The 27,695-nt window shown below is 41.7% G+C and overlaps 1 protein-coding gene across 9 annotated transcripts in view; it reads right to left on the bottom strand.

The window, feature by feature from the left end:
• SFMBT2 (Scm like with four mbt domains 2) overlaps window positions 1-27,695 on the bottom strand; it is a 213,687-nt gene that overhangs the window by 74,638 nt on the left and 111,354 nt on the right. For all 9 annotated transcript variants that reach the window (XM_037065974.1, XM_037065977.1, XM_037065973.1 and 6 more), the window contains 2 exons: window positions 27,023-27,120; window positions 4,822-4,923 (listed from right to left, as the gene is read on the bottom strand). In XM_037065974.1, coding sequence (XP_036921869.1) covers window positions 4,822-4,923; window positions 27,023-27,120 — 200 coding nt within the window. The remainder of the gene's footprint in view (window positions 1-4,821; window positions 4,924-27,022; window positions 27,121-27,695) is intronic.

Below are 27,695 nucleotides of genomic sequence, written 5' to 3'. Positions count from 1 at the left end.
ACAGTCAGAGCTGAAGGACGAACAAACTGCCGAAGACGGACAAACCTTGGCCGGGGAAAAGCCAGGATGGGCCCTGAAAGGTCTGACTGGTTTCTCCACGTCCACAGCAGCGATGCAAGTTCTCACACCAGGTCGTTCGAGGACCTCCGAGGTCTGGCCCAGAGATTCCTCGTCTCCTCTAGTCTCAGGAATCACTCATCTTGTTACTGCCCCACTGCCCCACCCTCCAGCCCAAGAGGAAATCGTTCCCACCAGACCTGCCCTTAGCTGGAGCTCTCACAGTCTAACAGCCCACTCCACTGTCAGTCTGTCAACTCGCAGTGTCTTATCTAAGGCCCATCCTGAAAGTCACTGCTGCTGGGACATTTTCCCAACCATTCCAAGGGGACACAGGGGCCTTGTTCTGTGCCCCCAAATCACCAGGCTCATATCTCTGAACTGAAAATCCTCCTATCTGCCCCGCTGTGGACTGACACCACAGCTGTCTCCCCCAACAGATCCCGAGGGCTTTGAGGACTGTGGCCTCTTCGTCCCTCATCAAGGTATTCCCACCATGCAGAGAAAATACCTTGTACACAGAAAGTGGATAATCATCCACTGGATATAAGGGGGAAAAGAAGTCCACGAAGCAATAGGAACAAGATGTGCTGGCGGAAAAAGCAGGATACAAAAATCAGGCGAACCCCGCAGTGAAAAGCAGGACAGACTTTAAGAACCAAGTATGTAAAACACATGTGGTGGGGGGGGGGGGCAGAGGGTGAGCAGCACTTTCCCCACCCAATGGAAATCAGCCACTCTTTCTTAGGAAGCCTTAACACTCTTCCTAAGCTCTGATTCCTGGTTCCTTCACTTACAAAGTACTTTCTGAAAGCAATCTAGTTCAGAGATACGCAGAAGAGTCAACTCACTTCAGTTCTGCTTGATGTTAATTCCAGTAAATAGTTAGAATTCTGCTGCCTGAGTTTTGCAAAGGATCACACATCACCCTCCCAGGAAGGCTTCCCCTGACAACCCTATGTAAAATTACACCTTCCCTGATGCCTCTCTCTCCTTTTCGTTTTACATGTAACACACTATATTTATTTACTTATTGCTTCAGAGGAAAGCTAAATGATTCAAAAACATTGGTCCATCTGGAAAACACGCAGGTCTTGAACTACAGTCTGCAGCATTTAACCAACTTGCCCAAGACCTTGCAGCTCAGAGCTAACAGAAACAGAAACAGAACCCAAGACTTCTAATTCCAGTATACTTTATTCTAAACAATGTGATATATTCCACACAGATGATATTTTCATCAGCACCATCATCTGTCAATATGTCATTGTTTTGGAACACCAAAAATATAATTCTACTATATCAGGGCTGGTCATTTAATACTGGATTTGCTACACGCATATCTGTTTTCTTGTCTATTTGCTTTAATGTTATTTATTTCTTCAACAGTTATGCCATCAAGAGAAAAGAAAAGCCCCAAGGAAAATAAAAATGAAAGTTTCATTATGATGAGTAATATCAGCATAGTGCATTATATTCTCAGGCATTTTTCCAGGGTTCAGAGAAACACATTTACTTACAAATACCTTCTACATGGAGATTATTCTGATACTTTGCTACACATAGATGAATGCTGAACCTGGAGAGGTGCTCATCCAAGTTCATGCATTACACAACACACAGCCAATAGGGTAAAGGGGTAATAAAGAATGATTTCAGTATTTTATCTTTGGAACAAAGAGAGAGAAATACAAAAATGAAAATGAATCTTAAAAATCAGAAAAAAATATCCTCCCACCCCTAGCTCCAAGAAAATTTATTTAGGGAGCAAAGTGCTTTATTGTGGAAACCAAACTACTGTAGCCAGTGGAAGTCTCACAACAAGACAAAGACATTCGGGCTCAAACTAATTATAATTAGTAGGTCACATCCTAGTGTTATTTATATCTATATACACATATATATGTATATATGTATATGTATGTATGTATATGTATATATAGATACATAGAAAAGTACTTAAAAGCACAAAATAGGAGAGTCCACCCCTGAAAGGCTAAGCACATCTGCATCTCTGTTTGGCTTTAAAAAACATGAATTCCAAGTGCAAGCTGACACCACAGCCTCTTAGAATGAGGACAAGGTGCAATATATATCCTGATAAATGGGTGGCTGGCATCACTATATCACCTGCTGCTCGAACAAAGGGAAATTCTGGTCGGGTTTCAACGAGATTTCACTCTTTAGTTTTCCACAAATGTGCACCAACCAGAATGCACGATAAAGAAACCTGAGGGCGTTTCAAATAAAGAGGTTTTTAATGGATGGTGTACGAACGTGACAGCCTGCATTTCAACCCTGAGATGATCACTCAAAGCAGAAATCAATATTTTTCTCATATGTAGTTATTCTTTAAATAAATTACTGTAACAGTTGCAGAAATAATTTATGTTCATTAGAGAAAAAATATTTCAGGAAAAAAGACATTTCATTATCATAACCATTTTCCATGTTCTGTAATATATTGTCACTACTATACTTGTCAAATTTTAACAAATCATAAATGTTAAAAGAGTACGATTCGAATAACTTTAAAGCACTCATCACTTCATTAACACATTCAGTCTTTTTAGGAAAGGGGAAATTAAAATGAAATTAACTTTTTAAAATGTCTTCAACTTTATAAAATTTAGAAATCATTCTGTGATACCCAAAAGGATCACATTCCAGGACCACACATCTGGAGATCACACGCTTCACATCATTGGCCTCTGGTTGAAAAGTCCGGCTCCATCTTGCTTCTGGGGTGTCTCAGGCATGTGACAGTTACCGGGGCCACTGAGGACACGTATGCTCACACCCCAACCACAAGTTGAGTCACTCTTCCACGTGAAGTAACATCAAAGAAACATCTTTGCTTTTACTTCCAAGGTCAAATATATTCTTGTGTTAGGGAGAGAAAGAACAAATAGACCCAGCTGATTTCTTTATATTAATTATGTGACTATTTCTTTGGAAAAGTACTTCATTGATCAAGACTCTCAGAAAAAAACAATGCACAAAGTAGTCCTTTCTTTGAGCTGCCTGCGATAATGAAATACAGAAGTCCACAGCAGATACACAATCAAGTTTCTCGAATAATTCCAAATCAAAATACGAATTTCTTATCCCTTCCTTTTGGATCACAGATTTCAAGATAGACCATTTATTTCTCCATAGGATTCAAATACAGTCTTATCAGCACTGGGGGTAAATGTTCCCAAAATAGCAAGGCAAATAAAAGATGACAATAAATGTACAATTAGAGGTATCCTGTTGGATCAGGAAAGCATTCCTTTTAGCTGAAGAATGACTGACATCCCAAATCACTGCAGTCTGCCTTCATCATCCCCTTCACACAATAATATTTGCATTATGCAAGTTGTGTATGCCCAGTAAGCCCATGGAAAACTCAGCACCATGCATGGCTTTAAAGGGAAAATGACACACTTCCTTTCTCTCATTTGTGGGTATGTTGAAAATACACTGTGTTGAACGATTCACTGGACTTTTGATTCCAGTTGGAGAATTGGCCTTTGCTAAAATGGGTGATGTGTACCTTCCATTAACCACCACGGCACTCAGTAAGAAACAAACTTAAAATTCAGTTCTAAAACAATCAGGTATTATGTTTCACCAGCTAACAAGGTAAGACAACTCAATAGTTCCCTTGGACCCCCAGACGCCTGTGGAATGCTTTTTTCCGGGAAGGTAACTGGGACAATTACAGTACTCATAAATGGGGCCACAGGTTTGGGTGAACGTAGTTCACATTTTACTGAGGATCCACGGGTGCCACACAGTGTGCCAGCCACTTCGTACATGATCCCTCACTTCTTTCAATAACATGAAGTGGACAATATAGCACCTACTGGATAGGTATAAAAACTAAGGTTCTTAAAATATAAGTAACTTACTAAGCTAGTAACTAGCAAAACTGGTTGGGATTTATCTGCAAAGTTATTTGTTTAGACTAAAACATTATGCCCCCAAGGAATTAAAGCATTAAACATTACTTTGCTGGGAATCATGAGACTTGGGTTTGAATCCATGGAATTGACTTTTGAGCCATTAACTACATTTCCCATGAAATTCGTCAAAGGCCATTAACTAAAACAGACATTAGTTTAAGAGCTAAGTTTGTCAGTTTCTTCCACCATTTATAACACATACTTAAGGTAAAAACACATACTCCAGACACTACCATAGCTGGCTTCATTGAGATTTCTTTGACAGAGAAGGGAAATTATAATCGTAAAAGCCTATCAGACCATAATAAAAATCACTTCACATGAAAAAGTACTTTCATTTTCAATCTACAAATCTCAGAAGCATGACTTTTTCCTGTAGTCAATAAAAGCAGATGTTTACAAGGAAGGAGGCTGACAGGCAGGCACTGGGAATTTGCTTTTCACTACTTTCAGGTATTTCTGAAATATAAATAGATCATATTAACTACTATCAGGCAGGAGGAACAAGCGCACTGCAAATTCACAGCCATGCAGTCCCTCACGGACACGAGTGTCCACATAGTGTGCTGTTGGAAGACAAGTGAAACTTACCCATCCATCACAAGAGGGAACATCTGATTAGACTCACTCTATGCTACTAGTGACAGAGAGAGCCTCAAATAGCACTGGACGGGGAGAAGGCAATCCACCTTCGGTTTGCTTGGCGGAGCGGCATATCCTTGTGCAAGCATATTTCATCTGGCTGGCTTTGAGAAGAAAGACTGATCTGATCCCCCCTGGAGGCTGAGGCGAGGAGCAAGGGAAGGAAGCTCACCTTGGTCACTGATGCAGGACAGATATGAAAGGGCTCAATCATATTCACTGTTTCTAGCTTCATCCCAACTGTGAAGAAATGGCTTCGTAAATCTGCATGATCCTGCAGGGAAAAGGGTACAAATATTCAATGTGCCGGTATTGTAAATTAACTCAGTGACTGTCTGAATGCTACCCTTGAACATTTAATTGGGCAACCAAAATCAGATTGAAATAATTAACCCTCCCCGTTTCAAATTTCTAATCATTACAAGATACTGTGGATTTAATTATTTTTCTGCAAGCTAAATTGCTTTTCCAAGAGAGAGGAAACAAGCCTTTGTGGTCATGCTTAAATTTACACGAAGCAAAAAAAATTCATGTTGCCCTGCTTTGATCTTGTTCGGCACTGTAAACGGAGCACAGCCAACTAATGGAGGCAATCAGTCATCTGAAACACAGCAGGAGCGTCTTCAGAAGACGTGGCCTCTGGCCACTGGGCTTACTTCACAGGGCTTCAGTGAGTACCTCGTGGGTGACACCGCTTGTCTCTGTGTCCCCTGTGTTAAGAGCACATGGCGTACCAGTCACTGGTGGCGAGTTGATGATCTTGGAGATGTGTGCACACGAGGGTCCAAAACAGCCCTGCAGACAATCAGACCCTCACTCTTGCTCAATAAAGATGAGCGACACCTCCAGCTGAATAGGTGTCTGGCAGTTTTATAACCCACTTCCAGCCACCTTATGTGGCTTTCTTGCTTTTTCAAGAAAACAAATTTCAATACCCACTTCAGCTATACAGCATTAGATGAAGCTGGTTGGACTCTGATACCAGGATTTATCTTGGTGAGATGGAGGTCACCTCATAACTCAGTCTGTACAAACAGTGGTGGCCAAATAAATGAATGTATTGAAGACTGCCCCTGAGGAAATAATAGCTGCAAATAAATCCCTCTCCTTCCAAGTACATCAATTGGGTGAGATGTACCAAAATACCTGGGGATCGCCCACTTTCTTTTATCTGCAAATCTAAAGTGGCTCTTTCATTAATTCAACGATGCATTCTACATCTGATGACTGTAAGAGCCCCGCCAGGCTGTGCCTGCTCCCCTAGCAAAAGCCTGCCAGTGCAGCGGGTGCACCAGAAGACTGGAGAACAGGAATGGCTTACACCGTTCTCCACCACTCCGCTGCCTTACCAAGAAGGTACAGAATGTGACTGCCTACAGACCCACAAGGACCCTCTCATTTCTTCTGTCGCCACAGCAGTCTGCAAGGGCCTCGTAACCAAAAGTGTTGGGTGTGGCTGAAGCAGATAGCACCACATCCAGAATGAGAAGGGATGTGGTCGAAGTGCAATGACTCCTATGACGGAAACTCACTGAAAGAACTGGCCCACTCTCAAACCTTTATCAATTCCTTAAGAACTTACGGTCACCACTATAAAAATTTTACACATAAGGAGAAATACAAGGAAATATTATTCTTAGCTGCAGGAGATGATTTTGATTGAAAACTGGAGCATTTATTTTTAAAGGGGAAGCTGGGTCCAGAAAACAAGTGAAAAAAGAAACAGCATAGAGAGTTTAATGCATATTAATACACATCAACCTCATTGCCAAGGTAAAGCCAGAAATCACCGGTGTTGAAGACCAAATTAGTATATTGAAAATGACCCACTAACTTCTGAATTAAAAAGTTGAAAGTTCACGTTCCTACCAGACATCAGTGCCTCCCAATATCTCACTATCAGTGGAAATTGAAGCACATTTAGTGGATTTTGCAGATATTTTTTCTCTTTTAAGCACAAAACCCCTTTAACCCTCTGAAAAGACAAATTATTATACAATTATAATGTAATAAAACTTTGTCTGAATATACTCAACATGCTTAAGCCGTCATTATACTTTTTCACAATACAGAAATGTCCTCATGTACTAATGATACATTTCTAACTCTAATCAACTGCCCAGATGAATGTAATGTTTTCACAGATGTTCTTCTGTTCCCTTCTCTGCTGCAGCGGAAGTTCCCTCTCACCACTCACAGCTACAAGGCTACACATTCTTGAGATGTGGTTCACCAATAACAGAAAACTTGTACGTGCCTCCATCACCAGAGCTGTCCTTGCAATTTCCGTCTCCTGCCTGTTCTCCTGTTGGCTTCCCCTTTGTGTTTTTGTGTGTCCTGACTGTAGTAGGGTTGACCCCATGACCCCCAGAAACTCTCTACATCTCAGGTTTTCAGTTTGACCTTGACCACTGACTTGAAACCTTTGGCCAAATCTACAACTATCTTAGATCTGTGCTCCAAGCCCTGGAGAAAGGCCTTCCAATCACAGCTCCCAATGCTGTGCTGAAAACTCTGAGGCCCCCAGGAATCCTGCACTAATAGCTGTCTTTTAACTGCCATGTTATTTTATTCTAAGTTGTCTAGTGGGACCAGGTAATAGCTGCCTTCCTTTGAAATAAAGCATAAAGGCTTGGGATAGCAATTTGCTTCTTAGGTAATCTCCTTTCAGGGCTGCAGACTATATTATAAACTCTTGTAATTGACAATTCTGCATCCAACGGTATCTCTGGGCTAGGAGGTATCACTTGTGCAGAAACCGCACGCTCTCTTCCTTCTTTCCTAGAGCATCTGGGCACTCGTTTGGTCAACCCCTGAATGTCCCTCCTTCTCTGCTCATCCATAAAAAACACCTTTCACATCAAAGTAACACATGGCCATAGGTGGGATGAAAATAAAATATTAATGACATTAAAAGTTTTGAACAGTATAGATAGCCCTCGCTGGCGTGGCTCAGTGGATTGAGTGCTGGCCTGCAAACCAAAGGGTAGCCAGTTCAATTCCCAGTCAGGGCACATGCCTGGGGTGCAGGCCAGGTCCCCAGTAAGGGGTGCACAAAAAGCAACCACACATTGATGTTTCTCTTTCTCCCTCCCTTTTCCTCTCTAAAAAAATAAATAAAATCTTAAAAAATAAATAAACAGTATAGATATTGTTGACAATATTTTGTCCTAATGATATTAAAATATTTTAAAACAATTTAAAAATAATGCTAAGTGAGCAAAGATTAGGAAGAAACTTCCCTCTGTCAATCATGGCTCAGATTTCCAAGATCTTAAATTATTTCTACCAAGTTTCCGTTGCAAGCACAGAAACTTCTTCTTTTTTTAAGATTTTATTTATTTATCTTTAGAGGGTAAGGGAAGGAAAAAGGGAGAGAAATGTCAATGTATGGTTGAGTCTCGTGCGTCCCCTGCTGGGAACTGGCCTGCAACCCAGGCATGTGCCCTGCCTGGGAATCGAACCATGATCCTTTGATTCTCAGGCCTGCACTCAATCCACTGAGCTACACCAGTAGAGCAGCACAGAAACATCTTACTTGTGGAAATATATCTGTTTTAGTTCCAAACTATGTGAAGACTCTTTTTTTAAGTATTATTTTTTTAAGACGTATTTATCCTTAGAGGGGAAGGGAAGGAGAGAAGGAGAGAAATATCGATGTATGGTTGCCTCTCGTGAGTCCCCTGCTGGCAACTGGCCTGCAACCCAGGCATCTGCCCTAACTGGGAATCGAACCACGATCCTGTGGTTCGAAGGCCCGCACTCAATCCACTGAGCTACACCAGCCAGGGCCCAAACTATGTGAAAACTCTTAACCCCACTTGTTTAATAAACTGGAAAAAGAAGTCATGTATTTTGAGAGGCAGCTGCATCCAAACACAGGTACTTATATTCTAGCCTCAAATAGCTACACCTAGCTACAATTTCTTATTAAATTTGAATTTCAAATAACAGAAATAATCTTGGAAACTATAAACCACATTCCTGTATCCTTATCCTCAGCACTAACATCCTCTTCCTTAAGGGAACTTTTTAATATGCATTTTTAAAAGACAAAGAAAGAAAAATCCTACTATTTAGAAATCCCACCAGTTACAAAGGTAAGTCAAAATAATGGAATTTTTTTAATTTAGGAGCAAAGACACATAATAATGATGACTATCCTATTTTAATGCTTATGTTATTCATGAACAATGATGTCAGAAACTTTTTACTACAGAGACAACATAATATTTTCTCAAAGGTCTTGCCATTGAATCCTCTGGCCTTTGGAGATCTTTAAAAAGCCTTTGGAGATCTTACAGGGAGTCATGCAGTGTGTGCAAAACTTTCTGGTCAATGCTAAACTCTGTCATTGATATTATGCAGTTTATCCAAGAAAGATCCCAATAAATACTTATGGAGTTAAGTGGAAGAAACTTAAGAACTGGGTGACTGACATCCATTCCAGCTCTACGTTCTATCACTCATACAAGCATTCATTAGAAAACCACTGAGGCACCACACAGTAGGCTGTGAGATGAAGCACAGAACACACACACACACACACAAAAATACTGCATTTATCAAAGAAAGAAGGAAAAGACAAAAAACAGCTTAGAAGAAATTCCAGAGCAAATATTTTTCCTTTTCACATATAAAAATTATCACTCTGATGATGGCAGTCCAAGCATTTACAGGGGTGAATCTTAATTTGAACTATGAAAAACACGTGATTTAGAATGATGAGGATTCTGAGAAGGTGGCAGAGTACATTTTATTAGGGAGGCTGGGTTTTAAATATTGATTGAAGAATTTGCATCTGATCTAAAAGGCAAACAAAGTCATTTAGATACTCCTAAAAATACAGTTTTTGGTGATAAGTAAAGAATTCCACACCAGTGAATTTCCAAATAGGCCAGTACCCAGACCTTCTGAACTGTGTGTGCCTGTACAAATTAGTACATGAGAAAAGGTACAGATATTCTCAGTGAAAAACAAATTTAACCACCTCTAGACCATTTACTATGGGGCTATGAATACAGTCAGAGAATATGCATTCATTTACACAAACACCAGCTCATCATTCTCTACGTTAAGCACAGAAAGTTCCTGGCCCCTGAAGATGATTCACAAAACCAATTATCTACTGAGAGATAATGGAAAATTCACTGCAGTTTGAAAGATACATTCTGGCCTTTGCAAAAGCTCTAGAGAATCATTCACACCTCACAATGACTGGATCAAGAGTGATGTTATTCTTGAAGTCAGGAGGGATCACTAAATCCTCTGTACATTTACAAATATGCCTGTCACATGCAGGAAATACTGCTTATTTAAATATTCTGGAGTCCAATTAAACTGCTATGGAAAAAAAACTCCTTTCGTTTAAGAAATGCTGGCAATGTCGTTCCCATCTACATTCATCACCACACATTTTATTTTTGCCCTAAAGTAGTTTTATACTGATCAGAAGTAAAATACCACTTATTTTATTGGAGGAAGGTCTTAGCAGTTTCCCTTAAAAATCGCTCTTCAGGGAACCTTATTTTTAGTTGAATGACAATGTAAAGGAGTTGACGGGTACATCAACTTCTGTTTTCCACTCAGGTTTAATCAGCTTTATTCTCTCCTGAACCCAAGCAGCTCTCGTGCTCTCCTAAGACCCAGTGACTGCACCGAGAATAACTCGGTGGGTGTACAGAAACAGTAACCGTGGGCACGTTGTAAATACTCGTAAGCTCTGTCCTTGTACTATAGCTTTCTTCTCACAACTGACTGAATATCTTGCAGGAAAGAAGTCGAGACACAGAGAGGAAGAGTTACCTATGCAAGGACACAGAGTTAACAAGAGGAGCCAGGACCCAACCCCCAGTGGTCTCAGTCCATGATCAGCTAGCAGGTTACAGAACATACTGGAAAGCAAAGACCAACAAGGAGCTTTTATTTTTTTTCTTGCTAATTAGTAAACAAACAAATCAAACCCTTAGAACCTACAGGCGCCAAAATTTTATTTCAAAGACAGATATCACCAAGTTAAAAGTGATGACTATTAACATTGATCCTTTACTAAAACCTCCAATTGTTGCCGTTCATTCACAACCCTTTTCAATGGCTGATGAAAAAATGTGTCAAAGATAATTTATTTTGATGCTAAAAATTGCCCCCAAAGTATTTATAGTCAGTCGCAGTCTTCATCAACAATAGATGAATGTTTCACTAATTGCTTTTGTATGCCTTTGAAGCAACAAAGGTTGAGAAATTCATGCAGCATTATGCCTATGGTGCTTTTTTAAGCTGCCCTTTCTCATAACATTATCAGTGTTAACCCAGCCAGGTTAATTGGGTAAATGCAGTTATTCTAGTAAACATTCCTGGCTGCAAAGTCCACACAAATCTCAATCTGTCCACGGTTTTGTAAATACTATTGGTTAAGCACTAATATATGTGATTGAAGAGAAAAGTAAATCACGTGGCTCCTGACATGAAAAGCTTGAAATTTAGAAAACAACTAAGGCGTGATAAATATGAAGTACAATACTGGAAAAGAAATTTGGACAAACTGAAATATATTTGGCTGTTTTGGTTCACATCTCACTTCATTTCGCCTATTAAACAGAGGAGTCAAGTAGATGAGAACCCCTCAGAGCATTCCCTGGACACACACCAGGGACCTACCGTTCTAAACGTGAGCCCCTGATGAGAGGATTACCACGCCTGGAAAAAGGCGCTGGCTGACTCCGGAAGGATCAAACCCAGCGGTTAAAGAAACACTGCCGCACAGAGCTGCCTTAGTACTAGTCATCCACGAGTAAGCACCGGCCCAGACTTCTCCGGCAGAGAGACAAATCTTCAGGGTGAACACTTTACAGAAGAGGCTAGGACTATGAACATTATTAGTCTAAGGAAGGAGGTCAAGAGTATTGGTAATGGAGAAAGAGAAGAAAGGAAGAAAGAAGAACATCCGATCGTTTTATTTAGGTCGCATACTGTCCCACACACCTTGAATGTAATCCCTCTCTACAAGCACTTTTGGGGCTTGGAGAACTAGAGGCTATGCTGTTAGAATCGACTTTGTGGTTATCATGGACTCCCCAAATAGCCAAAGCTTCCTGTCATCCCTGCTTCATTAGATAAAATACACCTCTCATGATGTAAAAATATGAAGAATGTGGCTCAGGGGAAAATGAGTTCAAACTAATTACCACCATACAATCCAAATGCACTTGCTGAGGATTTTAATGTTAAGAAGAGCAATGAATCATTCCCTGTGCAGAAACCAAAGGCTTCACCTGAGTCCCACAATCAACGGCTACAAGGAAATTTCCTTCAGGGGTGGCAGTCGGAGGGTCGACTTGAATTCTCTGCTTCTTCTTTTCTGCTTATGTTGTTACAGGGTAAGATGAACAGAGATACGCAGCTCAAAAGATCCCCCTCCACATCTTTTAAGTACCAGCTCATTCACAGTGTCACACTTACACAAAAATACTGCACAGTATATAATTTTATCTATTCCAGCACACCTGCTTTTGGTCCACAAGGAACTCAAACACTGCATATGCATCTCTTAGGCCTCAATTAATTTGCATAATTTCTAGAATAGGCTTCAGAGAAGTTAAAGGAAGGTTTTAATTAGTATTACATTCAAATTGATATATAATGAACTACGCTTTAATTCATTTACTTATATCAACATGTCACGCTAAAAATAGACCCAGTGCAATTCATCATATTGTTCCTTTCTGTTTTAACAATGATTTAGTGCTTGTGTTCATTAGAAAATTACTCTCATGTTCGTTTCATCTAAAGCTGGACATTAGGATGCCAGCATTTATTAAGTCAATAGCATTATTACATTTCAATTCCACTACACTGAATTAAATTTAGCCAATGAAATATTTATAATGAATGTAATAAAAGCTCTGTAAGCCGAACACTCATAAGCATTTCCTTTTTTTACTCACAGCTGTAAACAGCAGTTTGATCCACTAGTCATGGGTTAAATCAAGTTAAAAAAGAGCAATGAGGAAATGTAGTGTTATATACTGTGACCTGAACCACACAATTTGTAAAAGGTGATTATAGTGGGTCTATTGCACAGGAAGTACAAAAACTGGTACACTAGGTTGTTTTAAAAAATGAGGACAATGGGAATGCTTCTCATTGATTAACATTTAGCACCATAAAAGCATTTGTAAGTGGCAAGAAATTGCACCACTATGAAAAAAACAAGGCTGATTTTGTATGTGTAGGTCATACGGTGATTACTCTGTCTTTTCTCACGCTTAGTTAACTCTCTCCCAATAAGTGAGGGCATCTTGTTATGTTTCCACAGCAACGCTTTAGGCAGTCTGAGAGCTGCTGGCTGAAGAGGAACATGGTGGACACTGTGAGGGTCAGCCTCCCTCCCAGCCTCACACCGCACTGACAGACTGTGGTTGGCAAAATTATCACTAGGCATCCCTTCCACTGAGAGTCCTAAATGCAACTAAACTGTTGTCATGGGAATATGACCAGCCAATGGCCCTACACTGTCTCCACTCAGGTAGATACCACCCTTCAGGGAGAGAAGGCAGAGCCAGGGATGAGCAAACATTCCCAACAAAGCAGACTGCATGCCTTTATCTGTTAGACATAGACAGCAGCTACTGGAACATAGGGAGCTGTCACCCCCAGGATTCCAAACTGGAAAGTGTCCAAATCTAAGGTAAGGGCTCAAGCATCTCCCTCAAATCCTGGCTGCCCTTGCTTCAGCTGGTCTGTTTCCAGGTGAGAGAAGTATTGTCTTCTAGACCAGGGTTTCTCCATCTTGGCACTGTTGGAATGCTGGGATATGACCTGTGCTCTGTGGGATGTTTACCCACATCTCTGACCTCTACCCACTAGATGTCGGTGATATCTACAGCTGTGACCACCAAAATGCGCCTCCAGACATTGCCCATGTGCCCTAATGGGCCAAGTCAACCCCGCTGAGAACCACATGCTCAAAACGCCACCAGAGCCTCTACCAAAGCCAAGTGAACAATGAGTGAGTCACTGAACATCTTCCAGTTCAGGTATGACTCTTGGTGGGCAACACAGGCTCTCGGGATTCATTTTCTGGTTCTCTGTTACATAATACTTGGTTTAAATATTCAAGCTTACTTCTAAAAACTGTACAAACACAGCAAGAAAAAAACCCTTGATCTTGGGGTTCAGACAGATTTGCATTTGGCCCCTGGTTCCACCACAGGCTCTCTTTGAAGTAGGGCAGCAGATAACTCCTCGAAGCCCTGAGTTCTTCAAGTGTATGGTATGACTAATAATACCTAATGTGCAGGTTCTTGTGAGGACCATGAGACTACATATGGACAGGGCCTGCGACAATTTCTCACCCCACTGGTGCTCCAGAATCAGAATCTACCATCAGCACTACTAAAACACAGTCCACTGGAGAATGACGTTGGAGTTCACATGAAGTGAGCTTTTTAACTCTGTGCTCCTGTACATTTCCTTGAAGGGTCTGAAAGGGCAAATATATATCCCAAAAATTCCACAGATATGAAGTTATTACAGGAGAATAAGGACTTTTAACACATCGGCCGTGCCTTGCTCCTGTCCCCTCACTGATGAACCTCCAGTCTCTCAGAATCATTGGAAGCTCAGAAAAAATGGAGGTCTAGTGAGTGGCCTAATTTGTACAAAATCACAAGTGAAGTGACTAAATTTGCCCAATTGTTTTTGCAAACTGGTGGCATGTGCACTGTGTGCGCATACATTCACTTTAAGAGAAATGAAAATGCTAGGGGGAAAAAACTAATCCTATTGGGATCTAGCATCTTGCCAACAACTACAAGAGTGACATCTTTTTAAACATTAATTAGTTTTAAGTCAGGTTTCTACTGTTCTAAACATATTCATTCCTTCTTACAATGTTAAACTCAGAACATTATCTAGCCACGTAAAAGTTTGTATGATTTGTTTATGTCCGTCTTTATGGTTATAAATGGTGCTGGAGAGGAAGCCAGAGGCTGATCTTATTCTTATCCTTAACTTTAATGTCATCAGAATGAGGAAACTCAGAGTGGCTGTCCGGGGACGTGGAGAGAGAGGACACAGGACTGAAGCATTCTCACACTTCGTTTCCATCCACAATGCACACACCCCCTGCCTCAGGCTGCCTTTCTCATGGGAAGAAGAAATGCACAGAAGGTCGGGGTTCAGTAAGAGAAGCATTGGTGTGCTGGGCCCCCCTCACACGTGGTCCTCCTTTTCCACTAGACCCTAAACCTCTGAAGACCTAAAGGACTTAAAGTTCTCCTTCTACTGGTTTCCCTACATGAGATGCTGTGATTTGCAAGTGCCAGTTCACGAAAGGCACCATGGAGACTGGAGTATGACTGAGCCCACAGAGGGCCGGTGCCCGTTCCTGAAGGAAGAAACTGCCTCCAAACAATTTATATTTACCGCCACGTGCTCCACAGCAGAAAGAACTGTAATCAATTTTAATTATTCTCATTCATGGAGAGTAGCATGGAAAATCTGAAAAAAACATTAAAATATGACATGACAACCACTTTGAAATGATTCTGTTTTATAAATCAGAGATTTATGGCCCTTCCCCATATCCTAACACCAATTACTTTAAGTTCATGCTAATATTATCTTGCCTTCCCTGAAACCGCAGGAACCAGCGAGAGCCAGAATAATCAGGGGCAAACAGAAGCCACTGGGGAATGATGACTCACAGAGTAGATAAGCAGAAGTTGACTATATTCTTACATTCTTAATGTTCAGCATTAAAAGCAAGTCACTTATCTAGCAGACTGCAGGCAGCAGTGCTCGGGGCCCTGTGATCCAGTGACTGTTAGGGTGAACTCTACATGCCTGGGGGTTGCGATTTTTATAGTTACATTTATTGTTTGACCAAAGGTGCCCTCTTTATACGTCTCTTATAAGATTTTCTTCAATACTTATAGAAACGAGATGGCCCCCACGGTGCTTTTTGAGTGATGTAATTCATGGGTTTCAATTCAAGAGCCCAGGATACAGGAAAACAGCCATACACAAGCTCTCCCTCGGCTTTCTCTGAATCATGAAGGACGGACATTACATAAACTCAACTTCTCTGTGATTTACCACCCCAGAGAGACTCTGCTGAACAAACCTCTCCAAGTCTTTAAAGAAATGAGGGCGGCGAAGGAGAGGATGCGGCACTAGCCCAGCAGAGCCTGTGCTGTCAGGCCCAGGTGTGGGGAGGCTCCTTGAATAAGGGAGCCTGGTTCCAGCCACAGAAGTCAGGTCAACAACACTGGCAGGTTTCCAGGGGTGAGCCATCGGTCTGGGAACAACATGACCCAATGCCTAAGACAGGCCTTCTCTGAAAGACCATGTGGGTCTAACTCGATGAGAAGGAAATAGCAACCACGTATCTCACAAACATTTCTTTTGCTAAATTATGTGGTATCAGTCATTCTGCCAGGTGGGACAGGGAATGTCAGCTCAAAAAAAAAATCAAGCACTATTCCTACAAATCTGAGAGAATTTAGGTATCCCACCTGAAGGCCAAACTTAGCTGCGAGTTTTTTATTGTTGCTGTATTTAGCTGCTGAACAAGAGAAAAGGAAATCGGTCACCATGGAAACCGCAACATCACAATCTATCCTAACAGAACAGCTCGCATCCTTTCTTACCCCTTTGGCTGTACCAGATGGAAAAAGAAAAGAAAGCTTTTCTCTTTTTGCCACACTTCATAGTGTCTCTCTGGCCTTTCACGGAGGTCTCAGATGCCCACAGTACAGAAAAGATTCCCTTCTAAGGGTTAAATGTACTAACAGGTACACAATTCAAAGATGAAAAGAACTAAGGAAATAACAAGAGGCAGAATCTGCAGCATATTACTAGCACTGACTGAATACTTAACAGCAAAGATATACATGCAAGGAATGGCTTTATTTAAGTTTACTTATAAATAAACAATTCAAGAAAACAACTATGGCCGTGCACAGCACCTTTGAGTTACCAGTTAGCCTTTCCTCAGCTGCCTGGTCCTTCGTTTACTGAAGCACTAAGTTATGGGAGAAGGGACATGTAGTGAACAAAGTATCATGGGCATAGCTCAGGACCAAACCAAACTTATTGTTTTACTCACTGTTTTGACATCACTGAAAGCCCTTTATTTACAGATTTCAAGCATGGCTTTTAACTGGTATCAGGTATGCATTCATAATTCTGGATCATTTAGTAGTTACCTATGTCACAGACACCAGAAATTGAGCTATGGGAGGAGCAGAGAACTGGGTGTTTAATCCAAGTTCTAGACTCAGAACATTTGTAACCCTGAGACCTGATGAAGTTAGAAAGAAAAGAAAGAAAGAAAAGAAAGAAAGAAAGAAAGAAAGAAAGAAAGAAAGAACGAACGAACGAACGAAAGAACTCTCAGCTGACATGACTTCAGCTCCCTTTAACATCCATAATAGCCACCAATGTTGACTGTGAATTGGTCAGGGAGGCAGTTAACAGAATGGATCAAAGCAAACGACCTGGATGTACACATCCCATTGAAAACCACCTCCCTCCTTTGCTTCCAATAAAACAGAAATACAGAAATAACCTGGGTGCCCTGGGTTGTCACCACCCAATCACATCACATCTACTCATAGTTACACATATCTGAGGAACATGGGTGTGATATTAGGAAAAGCAATGCAGTGGAGTGGAAAACCAGACCAACTAGAAGGAGAAACAGTCACTTAGTGCCAGCTCGATGGCTGAACTGAAGTGTTCTCAGTCCTCAAGCTCACTGTATCTCCATTATATATGAGGAAATAACATATAACACCATAGCACCTTAGAATACATTACTGTAAAGACCCAGAGAGATCACAGACAGGGGCCAGCCATGCTGACAACAGTCCCCCACACAGTACGAGCGAGACAATATTCAGTCTACTCTGTGATCATTTTCAGCAAGAAGCAAACAGTGACAGGGCAAGTTCCCAAGCCATGGGATTTCAGAGAACTTGGGTGTTTTTAATGCTGAGATGTTTTCTTCATTTCAGTTCACCCTAATATTCTTCTCAGGGCTCTCAACTACTTCCCCTTCTCAGCCACAAGCTGATCTGGGGCACTTTTAGCTGATCATGAAAATACCAGCTTAGCTGCGAATTCATGGCGCTGTAACAATCTCTTTGCTCTCTCACAATTATCCACCTGTGCAGAGATTTACTTCACTGAGGTTACACTGGTGACTTCTCTAGAGTTTTTATTCTTCTAAGTTGATCTTTTTACTTATCTCTTCACTAATCCATTCAATAACTTTTATTGAGTGCTTACTGTGTGCCAGGCAGTGTCCAAGACACTGGGGATGAGTCAGTCATAAAATAAACAATCTGTACTTAGCTTACATTCCAGCTAGGGGAAACAGATCCGGTGGAAAAAAAGCAAATTAATACAAACTATGCATGTCTGGTGAAAAATGGAGCAGGAGATGACAGGAGGGTGTGGAGAGCACGGATTTTGTCGAGCAGAGACCTGGAGGGATCAGGGAGAGGCACTTCTCAGGCTGACACAGGCCTGAGGAAGACACCTCAGTGTTGGAGGGATAACAGGGAGCCGGGAGAAAGCAAAGCACAGGAGGGCCTGGAGCAGCAGATGGGCTCAGGGAGCAGGCGGCGAGCTGGCAGGACCCCTGCATGGACGAGATACCACTGGAGAGTTACATGTCAAAGAATGACATGATGTGAATTCTGTCTCCGAAGGTGCACCGTGGCTGCTCTCTGAAGAACACACTGTAGGCAGGCAATAATTAGAAGCCAGGGAAAGAAGTTCTAAAACGAATGCAACAGTACAGGAGAGAGAAGGCAGCTTGGACTAGGGTGATCGTGATGGTCAAAGAGAGGAGTGATGAATTTGGGACAGATTTTGAAGGTAGAGCCAACGGGCTTTGTCAATGGATCAAATGCAGGTGTGCACAAAGGGTTAACAAAGCAAGTTTGAGACTACAACCCTTAGAAAAAGCCCACTCACTGTATTACCTAACCCAGCGCCCACCCCCGAGCTGACATCTGAGAATACGGCTGATAAACAGAACCCTACATCTAAGAGTGGCTCACTGTAACGAGAGTGTTTGCACAAACAGCATGGTTTACACTAAACCCCGTAGTTTCCTTCTGGGAATGTGGGTCCACGTCAGGCGGAGGGTGCCTACATGGCCAGACCCCAGTAAACACCCTGGGCACCAAGTCTCCGATGAGCTTCCCTGGCAGACAACAGTGAGCACAAGTTGTCTCAGGAAATTAAGAAAGGAATGCAGAGTCTCCTGTGGGGCATTCCAGGGGAGGGCTCTTAGAAGTGCACACATGGATTCCAGAGATCACCCCAGGGCTTTCCCCTTTGCTGATTTTGCTGTGTATCCTTGTGCTGTGATGAACCATAACTGTGAGTGTAACAACACCTGAACCCCGTGAGTCCCGCTGAGCCACCCAGCCTGTGGTAATAAATCTGGGGACACCAGATGCAGAGGTGCGAGCAAGGCTTCCAGAAGGCCATGGGTTCTGCCCACTAGTCTCGGTCCTGTATACTTCCTTTCACTTTACTACAGATCTCTAAATAGCTTATTTGTAACTTCAAACACACAGAGATTTTTAACCTTTTTAAAATGACAAATAAATGTGCAAACAATAGGTGGGACAGAGGATTTCAAGGGGGTGAAACTGCTCTGTACGATGCAAATGGCGGATACCAGTCCTTGTACGGGTGTCCAAAACCACAGAACAGACAACACCAAGACTGGACCCCGATGTAACTACAGACTCTGGGGGAAAACCATGTCAGTGTAGTGTCATCAGTTCTCGCCAAGGTCCGGCCTCTGCAGGGGAGTGAGGGAGGCTACGTGTGTTGTGGGGCCAGGGTTCAGCAGGGAGTCTCCGCACCTTCCCCTCAATTTTTCTGTGAACCAAAAATTGCTCTAAAAAATAAAGTCTGTGCTTTATATAGTTCAAACAACTTCACTTCTTCAATAAATAAAAAAATGAATAAAGTATTTTAGTGACCTTTCAAATACCGCTCTTTCCTTGAAATTCAAGGTGTGGTCTGGACTGAAGTGAGCTGGAGAACAAGCTTGCCCAGGCTACACATTCTCCTAAAGGGAAAATACGTCATTCCAAGTCTCTGGCAAATTGGAACTGCTGTTTCATATTTGAAGATCTTTTAAATGTACATATGAATTGTCAGTGAAACATCTGTAACTTAACATTTNTGGGGGAAAACCATGTCAGTGTAGCGTCATCAGTTCTCACCAAGGTCCGGCCTCTGCAGGGGAGTGAGGGAGGCTACGTGTGTTGTGGGGCCAGGGTTCAGCGGGGAGTCTCCGCACCTTCCCCTCAATTTTTCTGTGAACCTAAAATTGCTCTAAAAAATAAAGTCTGTGCTTTATATAGTTCAAACAACTTCACTTCTTCAATAAATAAAAAAATGAATAAAGTATTTTAGTGACCTTTCAAATACCGCTCTTTCCTTGAAATTCAAGGTGTGGTCTGGACTGAAGTGAGCTGGAGAACAAGCTTGCCCAGGCTACACATTCCCCTAAAGGGAAAATACATCATTCCAAGTCTCTGGCAAATTGGAACTGCTGTTTCATATTTGAAGATCTTTTAAATGTACATATGAATTGTCAGTGAAACATCTGTAACTTAACATTTGCAAACAAGTGGAGTCACAAATGTAGACTACAATTTGCAAGAGCAGTAGAGAATGAAAAGTAATAGTAATTACAGAAGGCTTATGAAGGTGTGAAACATGAAATATTAGATTAATTATAATTAGTTAGACTCTTAATTTTGAGTCTCCCTTGGCCCTATTTTAAAAACCTCAGTCAATTCTCAAAAGCCCATGTTTTGTATCTTGGTGACTACTTAGTGAATTAGCAACCTGAGCCAGTACAGAAGTTGCTGGCTAAAAAACCGAATTATCCCTGTAATCACTTCATTTTTTAGTGATAGAAACAAACTCTGAGAGAAAACCATCCTAGTAGTTCTTTATAACGACAAAGGTAAAAAAGCTTTTGTGGAAACTAGGGCCTTTCACTTTGACAATGGGGTGTCATAAGTCAATCAAACGATGTCTTGCAAAGCGGACATAATAAGTAAAAAAGATAGCCAGGGAAAAACCAGGCTGACCTGCAGTGCAGTGACCTCTACATACTTGCTATTTTTAAGGGTAAATTAGTATTAATATATGAATTGTTTTAGCAATCTTTTACCTCTCTTAATAATGAAGCTGGCTTTCAGGTAAGAAATTTTTATTTCATTATTTATTTGTCAATAAAATCCGTATTTTATCCTTCAACATAATGTACATTTCAAAGATTATCTGCATTTTCTTAATAGGAGAAGTCAGAATCTCTGATAAAATACATTTTCTGAGAGCTATTCCAACTGTTCTCTCAAGCCACGGGGAAAACCAGTAGAGATACTAATGACCATGAGCTTGCTCTACACCGCCACTGCCTGTGCTCAGGCAGAAGGGGTACTCGGGACACCGGCTCCGTCAGGTTGCATTTACAGACACAGATACACAGGTCCCACGCAGGCAGCTGCACACACCGCACACAATGACGGACACTGCAGCACCATGAGACTGATTCCACCTAAACGCCATTTCATCTAAAGTGTAAAAACAATGAAAAAGAACTGTTCCGAAATACTGCTCATCCCTGTCCATTAAATGTGCTTATTAGCTTTGACTTATGTCTCAAAACAGCTGCACACTCAGGCAATTTTCTCTAACAACATGCATCTAGGAAGATTCTTGGGTGAATTCAAACATACATACCTTTTACCATAATGAAAGCAATAAAAATAAGTTTGCTTGCTGAGATACAGTGATAATCAAACAACGGTAAAGAGAAATACACATGTATTCTAAGTTCTGTTTTTGCATCCTGGATAATACTGCTCACAGAAACTTCCAAAAACTTGAGAGAACCCTTGCCAGTGTGGCTCAGTTGGTTGGACCGTCATCCCCTACGCCAAAAGGCTGGGACTCCATTCCTGGTCAGCGCACATACTTAGGTTGCAGGTTCAATCCCCAGTTGGGATGAATACAGGAAGCAACCAATCAATGTTTCTCTCTCACATCGATGTTTCTTTCTCTCTAGAATCAATAAACATTTTTTTAAAAATAAAAACTTGAGAGAGACAGAAAATTTCTCTAGTTTTTATAAAGTGAAGCAACTGCTAAGATACTTCAAACCTCCTCCCATGACCCCCGTGCAATTTCTTTGGACTTTATTAGCTCTGTGTAAGTACAATACTCAGTAGAGAATATTATGTGATTTCTTAAATTACTGTACATATATGAAATGTGGTTGCACTGGGTTATAAATAGTGTCCCCTGAAAATTCACATCCACCCAGAACCAGTGCGTGTGGCCTGACTTGGTAATGGGTCTTCGCAGACACAGTCAAGTTAAAGTGAGGTCCTCCTGCAATGCCACAGCCCCAAATCAAATGATCAGTGTCAACAAAGTGGAGGGCAACTTGGACAGACACACAGAGGCCACGTGAACATAAAGGCAGAGATTGGAGTATGTGCCACACCCCCAGAGAAACCACGGACTGCTAGACACTGCCGGAAGCTAGGACAAACTCGGGGCTGGGGGCTCCCCCCTCAGCCTTCAGAGGAAGCAGGGCCCACCCGACACCTTCATTTGGACTTCTCACCTCCAAAACTATGACAGAGGAAATTTCCATCATTTTAAGAAACCCAGTTTGTGGCGAATTATGACATCAGCCTTAAGAAATTAATACAATGATTATTCTCATCATTTCAAAATTGAATGTGTAAATATTCTGTTCAGATGAAGCAAGGTTAAGAAACGAAAACTGCCCATTTCTTTTCCATCTAATGAAAATAAGAGAAAACATTTATAAAAGTACCTAAAAAGCTTTAAGAAAACAATTTTCAACTCAACCAATTTTTCGTGACGTGCCTACTCCACATGCCTTTCTGGTGGTAGGTTCTGTGGAAAATAAACACAACACTAAGCAGCTACTCTTAGGGCAACTATCAGTTATGAACAAAATATTGGTTATGATGCTAATGGGCAGATACACCATCAAAATAATGGTCTAAGCTCTAATAAAAAACATTAGAATAAGGAAAGTAACTGTATTTTGGAATATGTAAACAAATTATTAAACCATGGAATCCAGTCCGCAGTCTTTTGTGCAGAGTAGCTGCTCAATGTTTAATGAATAAATACATTGTTAATTAATAATATATTAGGATTATTGATGTTTATGCCTTTTAAGTCTTTGTATTTATAGTTCTAAATAAGTCTACATAGTCAAGTAATTGACATTAGTTCAAAAAAATTTTGTTTTAGAGAGAGGGGAAGGGAGGGAAAGAAACATTAATGTGTGGTTGCCTCTTGAGCATCCCTTACTGGGCATTCTGGCCTGCAACCCAGGTCTGTGCCCTGACTGGGAATCGAACCTGTGACCCACTGGTTCGCAGGCTGGTACCCAATCCACTAAGCCACACCAGCCAGGGCTAACTCAAAATTTTTATTTCAAGGAGTTAAGTACATATGTCCATTCAAGACTTAGTACATTTATTTGACAAATATCTGCTGAGTACTACTACAGCCAAGGAGTTATGTTCGGTTGAATGATTCAACAATGAACAACAAAAAGCCATGATCCTTGCCTTCTCAGAGCTCCAAAGATAGGCAAAAGGAGATGGATGTTACATAGCGGTGACCTGGTGACAAGGCAGAGCTGAAGGCACTCAGTGCGGCCCAGTCTCTTCTTGGATAGGGACTGAAGCCAGAGGGCCAGCAAGGAGCCCTTTCAGAGTATTTATATTTGCAGTTGCTAGATGAGTAGGAATTTGTACTTCCATTAGGAAGTACAAAACAAGTACAAAGGGCATCTGAAGAACAGAGAGAAGGCCAGCGTGTGTGCAGCCTGGCCCCCCAGGAGGATGCGAAACAATCTAACAGCAGCAAACTGCAGAGGGCAGCATGAGCAGTCACACCAGTCTCAGTCTCGACGGCCTTGGGCAGATGTGGGAGCCGTACCCTCTCGCCCAAACTATAAGAGTTTTAAAATGCTAGTGCCAGATTAAGATGGCTGACTAAAACTCCACACTCGTTCAACTTTTCCTAAACTCTAACCAAAATTATAGTAAAGAGATTTAAAAACAAAAAACACAAACCCATTCAACAGCAACAAAGGTAGGGAAGCTAAAGTTCAAATGAACAAGAAGTTAACTAACTTCATATTTGCCATATGGTCAAAACCCAAGCCTTCAGGAGAAGAGCTGAGAATCCACCTAGCAAAGACTACAGAATGCTTGGAAACTTGTAATTCCAAACATGTCTATAACCAGGAGTGAATGGAAGCGCATAAAATAAGAAGTCTGGGGAACCCTTTGGGAAGCAGCTGGGCCCCTGGGTATCCTCCCGTCCCTGACTATGCAAGGCCACGACCTCCCCCTGCCTCCTCTAAAGAGGATGAAACAGACGGTCCTTGGCCATGCACTTGGCACATAAGCACTCAGTGCACAAGCCCAGGGCCCTCTTGTCACCACTCGGAACACTGGCAGCTGGACCCTGAACCCCAGACAAGAAGCTGACCCCCCACCCGTCGTAAAATCAGCTAAAGCAAAATACCACCACACAAAGACATTGCCCTCCCAGGCGACCTCCAGTGACCAGCCCTGCCCACAGTTCTCTTATGCCCCCTCTGACCCAAGAACAGACCGTCAAGCGTTTTCAGGTATCTGAGGAAAGCCTTTAACGAGAACAACAGAAACCCAAGACAAGGTGGAGCACACAAATCATTCAGGGAGAGAAAAACGTCAATCAGTAATTCCAACAACATAAACTCATGTTTCCACGTCATGAGAAGAGGAGGCTACATAAGCAGTTCCTTCAGAGACAAAATGCCAACAAGCATTCATAAAACATGCCAGCGCAAAGAAGTTGGGAAAACTTCTGATGGAGGTGTGAACAGAAAAGGATATTAAAAAAAAGAACTGAGGAAAAAAATTCTAAATCCAGTGTAGGAGTACCATACCCGGAGAGGCACAGATCAAAAAAAGTCAAAGAAAGAGAGGTACAAGATAGCATTTTAAGAAATATATCCCAAAATGAAAGGCACGCATTGTAGATAGCAGAAGTAAACTCCCATTACGGAGGAAATTAGATGCCCACCAAAGCAAGCCATTGTGAAATCTCGGGAGAGTGAGAAAAAGAGAATACAAGATTCCAGAGGAGGGAAGGAAAAAATGAGGGGATTGCCTCCAAATTCAAACCTAGAATTCTGGATCCAAGCAAACCATCAGTGAGGCATAAGGACAGAAAAAGCCATTTTCTTTCCGTGGAAGTGAGAAAAGATATTGTGGGCCAACATCACTAAGGTGTCTTGTCACATTTTATCGACTTTGTAACCTGAGGATCAAATGCCAGACAAAGACTGTTAACATCTGGCCTTTTCTGACCGCAAAGGAAACAAGCTCCCTGTCCCTGCTCTGGGCCCAGCTTCCCGGAGCAGATGAGAACACTCAATCCACTGCACGGAAATGCTGGGCTTGGGTCTATTCCTGAGCTGCAGTGGTCCACACAGGCAGAAAATATGACCCAGCGACTCCTGCCCACACTCTTGCCTAGTAACTGGAGCTCACGCTACGACTTTGGCAGATGACCCGACTACCGTATGTAATTTTCTTAGGATTATCTCATGACCCTACCTACTCAGTTTTCTTGTACATTCTGAGGAAAAGTGAAGCCAGCTGAGACCAGCCTCTCTGAAACAATTAAGATTGTGCTTGTTTCCTCTTTTGTCAAAGGTAAATAACACCACATCCAGGAAACATACACAGCTGTAACACCACCAAGCGAAGCGAGGAACCGGTGACCCTGGCAGGGCCAGGGGAGAGGGTGGGGGCAGAGGCAGCGGAAGGCTGCCAGCAACCAGCGGCCTCCCGTGCCACACTGCGGGGCGGGGCTTCGTGCTTTCATACAGTGCTCTTTAAACTCCTCACATGTGAATGACATACTACAAAATACACTGTATCTCTTCAAGGATGAGGGACAGGATCAGCTTTGTACATTTAAAGTGTTTCTGAGGCCACTGTAAAGAGAACTATGGAGGTCGAGGGGTGAGGAGGAGGGGCTGGACTGAGAAGAGGCAGTGGAGCCAGACAGGTTACAGAAGCGAGAATGGTGTTCTTCTTCATCATCATCATTATTATTGTTATTATTTGCAGGGGGGAGAATATGATCAGAGAAGACACAGAGAAAGAGAAAGGAAAGTGAGAAGGAGAAACATAAGAAGTATTTGGTAGGTTAGTCAAAAAAAAGCCCCAAATAATGTTCATGGTCAGTGATCACTATTGCTAATGACATATTATATTTATACTGTCCCTCTAGTACAGTAGGCGGAAATGCTGTACAGGTCATCATTCAATTAAATTTCAGGAAAAAATTATGTAACTAGTTTCAAAACAGGCCTCAGAAGTTCAATGTCACTGACAACACAAGTGCTTCCCGGAAGGCTCATGATTTGCCACGATGGGTTAAACTTCAGAGGGAGGACCTCAGTATAAACAAAGTTCAGGACGCCACTGCCACAGCCGGGCCTTCAGTCTTGCTGCACGCGGTACCTGAACACCATTCTAATTTCGTTTTCGGCAAGGAACTCCACAGCACCACGGAGATGTGCCCTTTTGGAACGGAAGGCCCGCCTGCGCCAGCCTTCCACAACTGCACTTCGTATTCCATCAGAGAGCCCTGCGGTGCAGCTTTCCCACACATTTAAGTTCCGAATAAGAAGTGCTCGTCTTAGAATTTCCGCTGAGCTAAATAGATCATCCCTGCCCAGAACTTAATATTCTACTTCGTATAAGCTTTAAGCGTGAGTTTAAAAGTGTCGAGAACCTGACAACCCATTTCAGCCACCATATCTTCCTTTCACACTCCGCTAGCACCTTGGAAAGCGCCTGACATCCAACAGGCGGGCATGCGAGTTTCTTGAGGCATCAAGGAAACTGAGCCGCCAAGACAAGAGCCCGTTTTCTATTATTTTCACCAAACAAATGTCTAAAATAGACTTGCTCTATTTTCTTTTCTTGGTAAGGAGTGTGGAAGTGTAAATGAGATTTCTACAATAATACATTATGGAGAAAAACAGCAAACCTGAAAAATTTTAATCCATATTTTGTAATGTGAATCTTTGTGAAGATTACAAAACATAGCAAAATGGACCAGATAACATTTTAAACATTTTAAATGGAAACTGGCCAAGATGGTAGCTGTTTAAGTAATGAGAAGTAATTTGATATAGCAAGCTTTTTTACCCAGTTTATTCTTGACAAGAGCGGACAAATTGCCATGAATCCACATCTTACCTTAAAAACTTCCATTGGAAGAGGAAACTTTGCGGCATCAATTAGGGATTTTTCCAGAGCATATTTCCACTCAGAGGTCATCTTCAAAGGATAAATTTCTGTATCAACAGCAAACCACACAAGAGTTAAAGGACTAAAATGTTCAAATGAGAGGTTTTTCTCTTGAATTTAATCTTCCCAGGATTTCATAATAAGCCGGTACACTCAGCAACCGTACGAATTCACACCCTGCCCGCCATAAAAGGCCACCTGCTAAAGGGATTTTCTGAAGTTAAATGGCAACTTGGGATTCGGCTTTCAGAAATGAAGAATAAACTTAATAGGGCTCTTCTTCAGGGAACATTTGCATGCATTCTGTTGGCATTCTGTAAGTAATTTAATGGTGTAAATCACATTAGCAACATCTTCAGTCATCCACTGCCCCAAATTTCGTATATTACCTGGGAAGCAATATCCAGTGATGAAGAACTTATTATCCGATAAATGGCTAAAGTAGAAACGACTCTTGCCTGGCATTTGCAGTTATTACAGCATATTTTTCACTAAATCTCTAAGCTCTCACATGCTAAAAATAGTCCATGTAAGTCAGAACATTATTAAAAGGTAAATTAAAATTTACCAACCAAGTTTAATATTTACACTTGAAATGTTGCTAACACACCACATGTTGCCC

The sequence above is a fragment of the Sturnira hondurensis genome, unplaced genomic scaffold (genome assembly GCF_014824575.4).
Source record: "Sturnira hondurensis isolate 20B ecotype Veracruz unplaced genomic scaffold, ASM1482457v3 Scaffold0016284, whole genome shotgun sequence".
Classification (NCBI taxonomy): Eukaryota; Metazoa; Chordata; class Mammalia; order Chiroptera; family Phyllostomidae; genus Sturnira; species Sturnira hondurensis.
The sequence above is the reverse complement of the archived record's forward strand: the minus strand, read 5'-3'. Positions and strand labels throughout refer to the sequence as shown.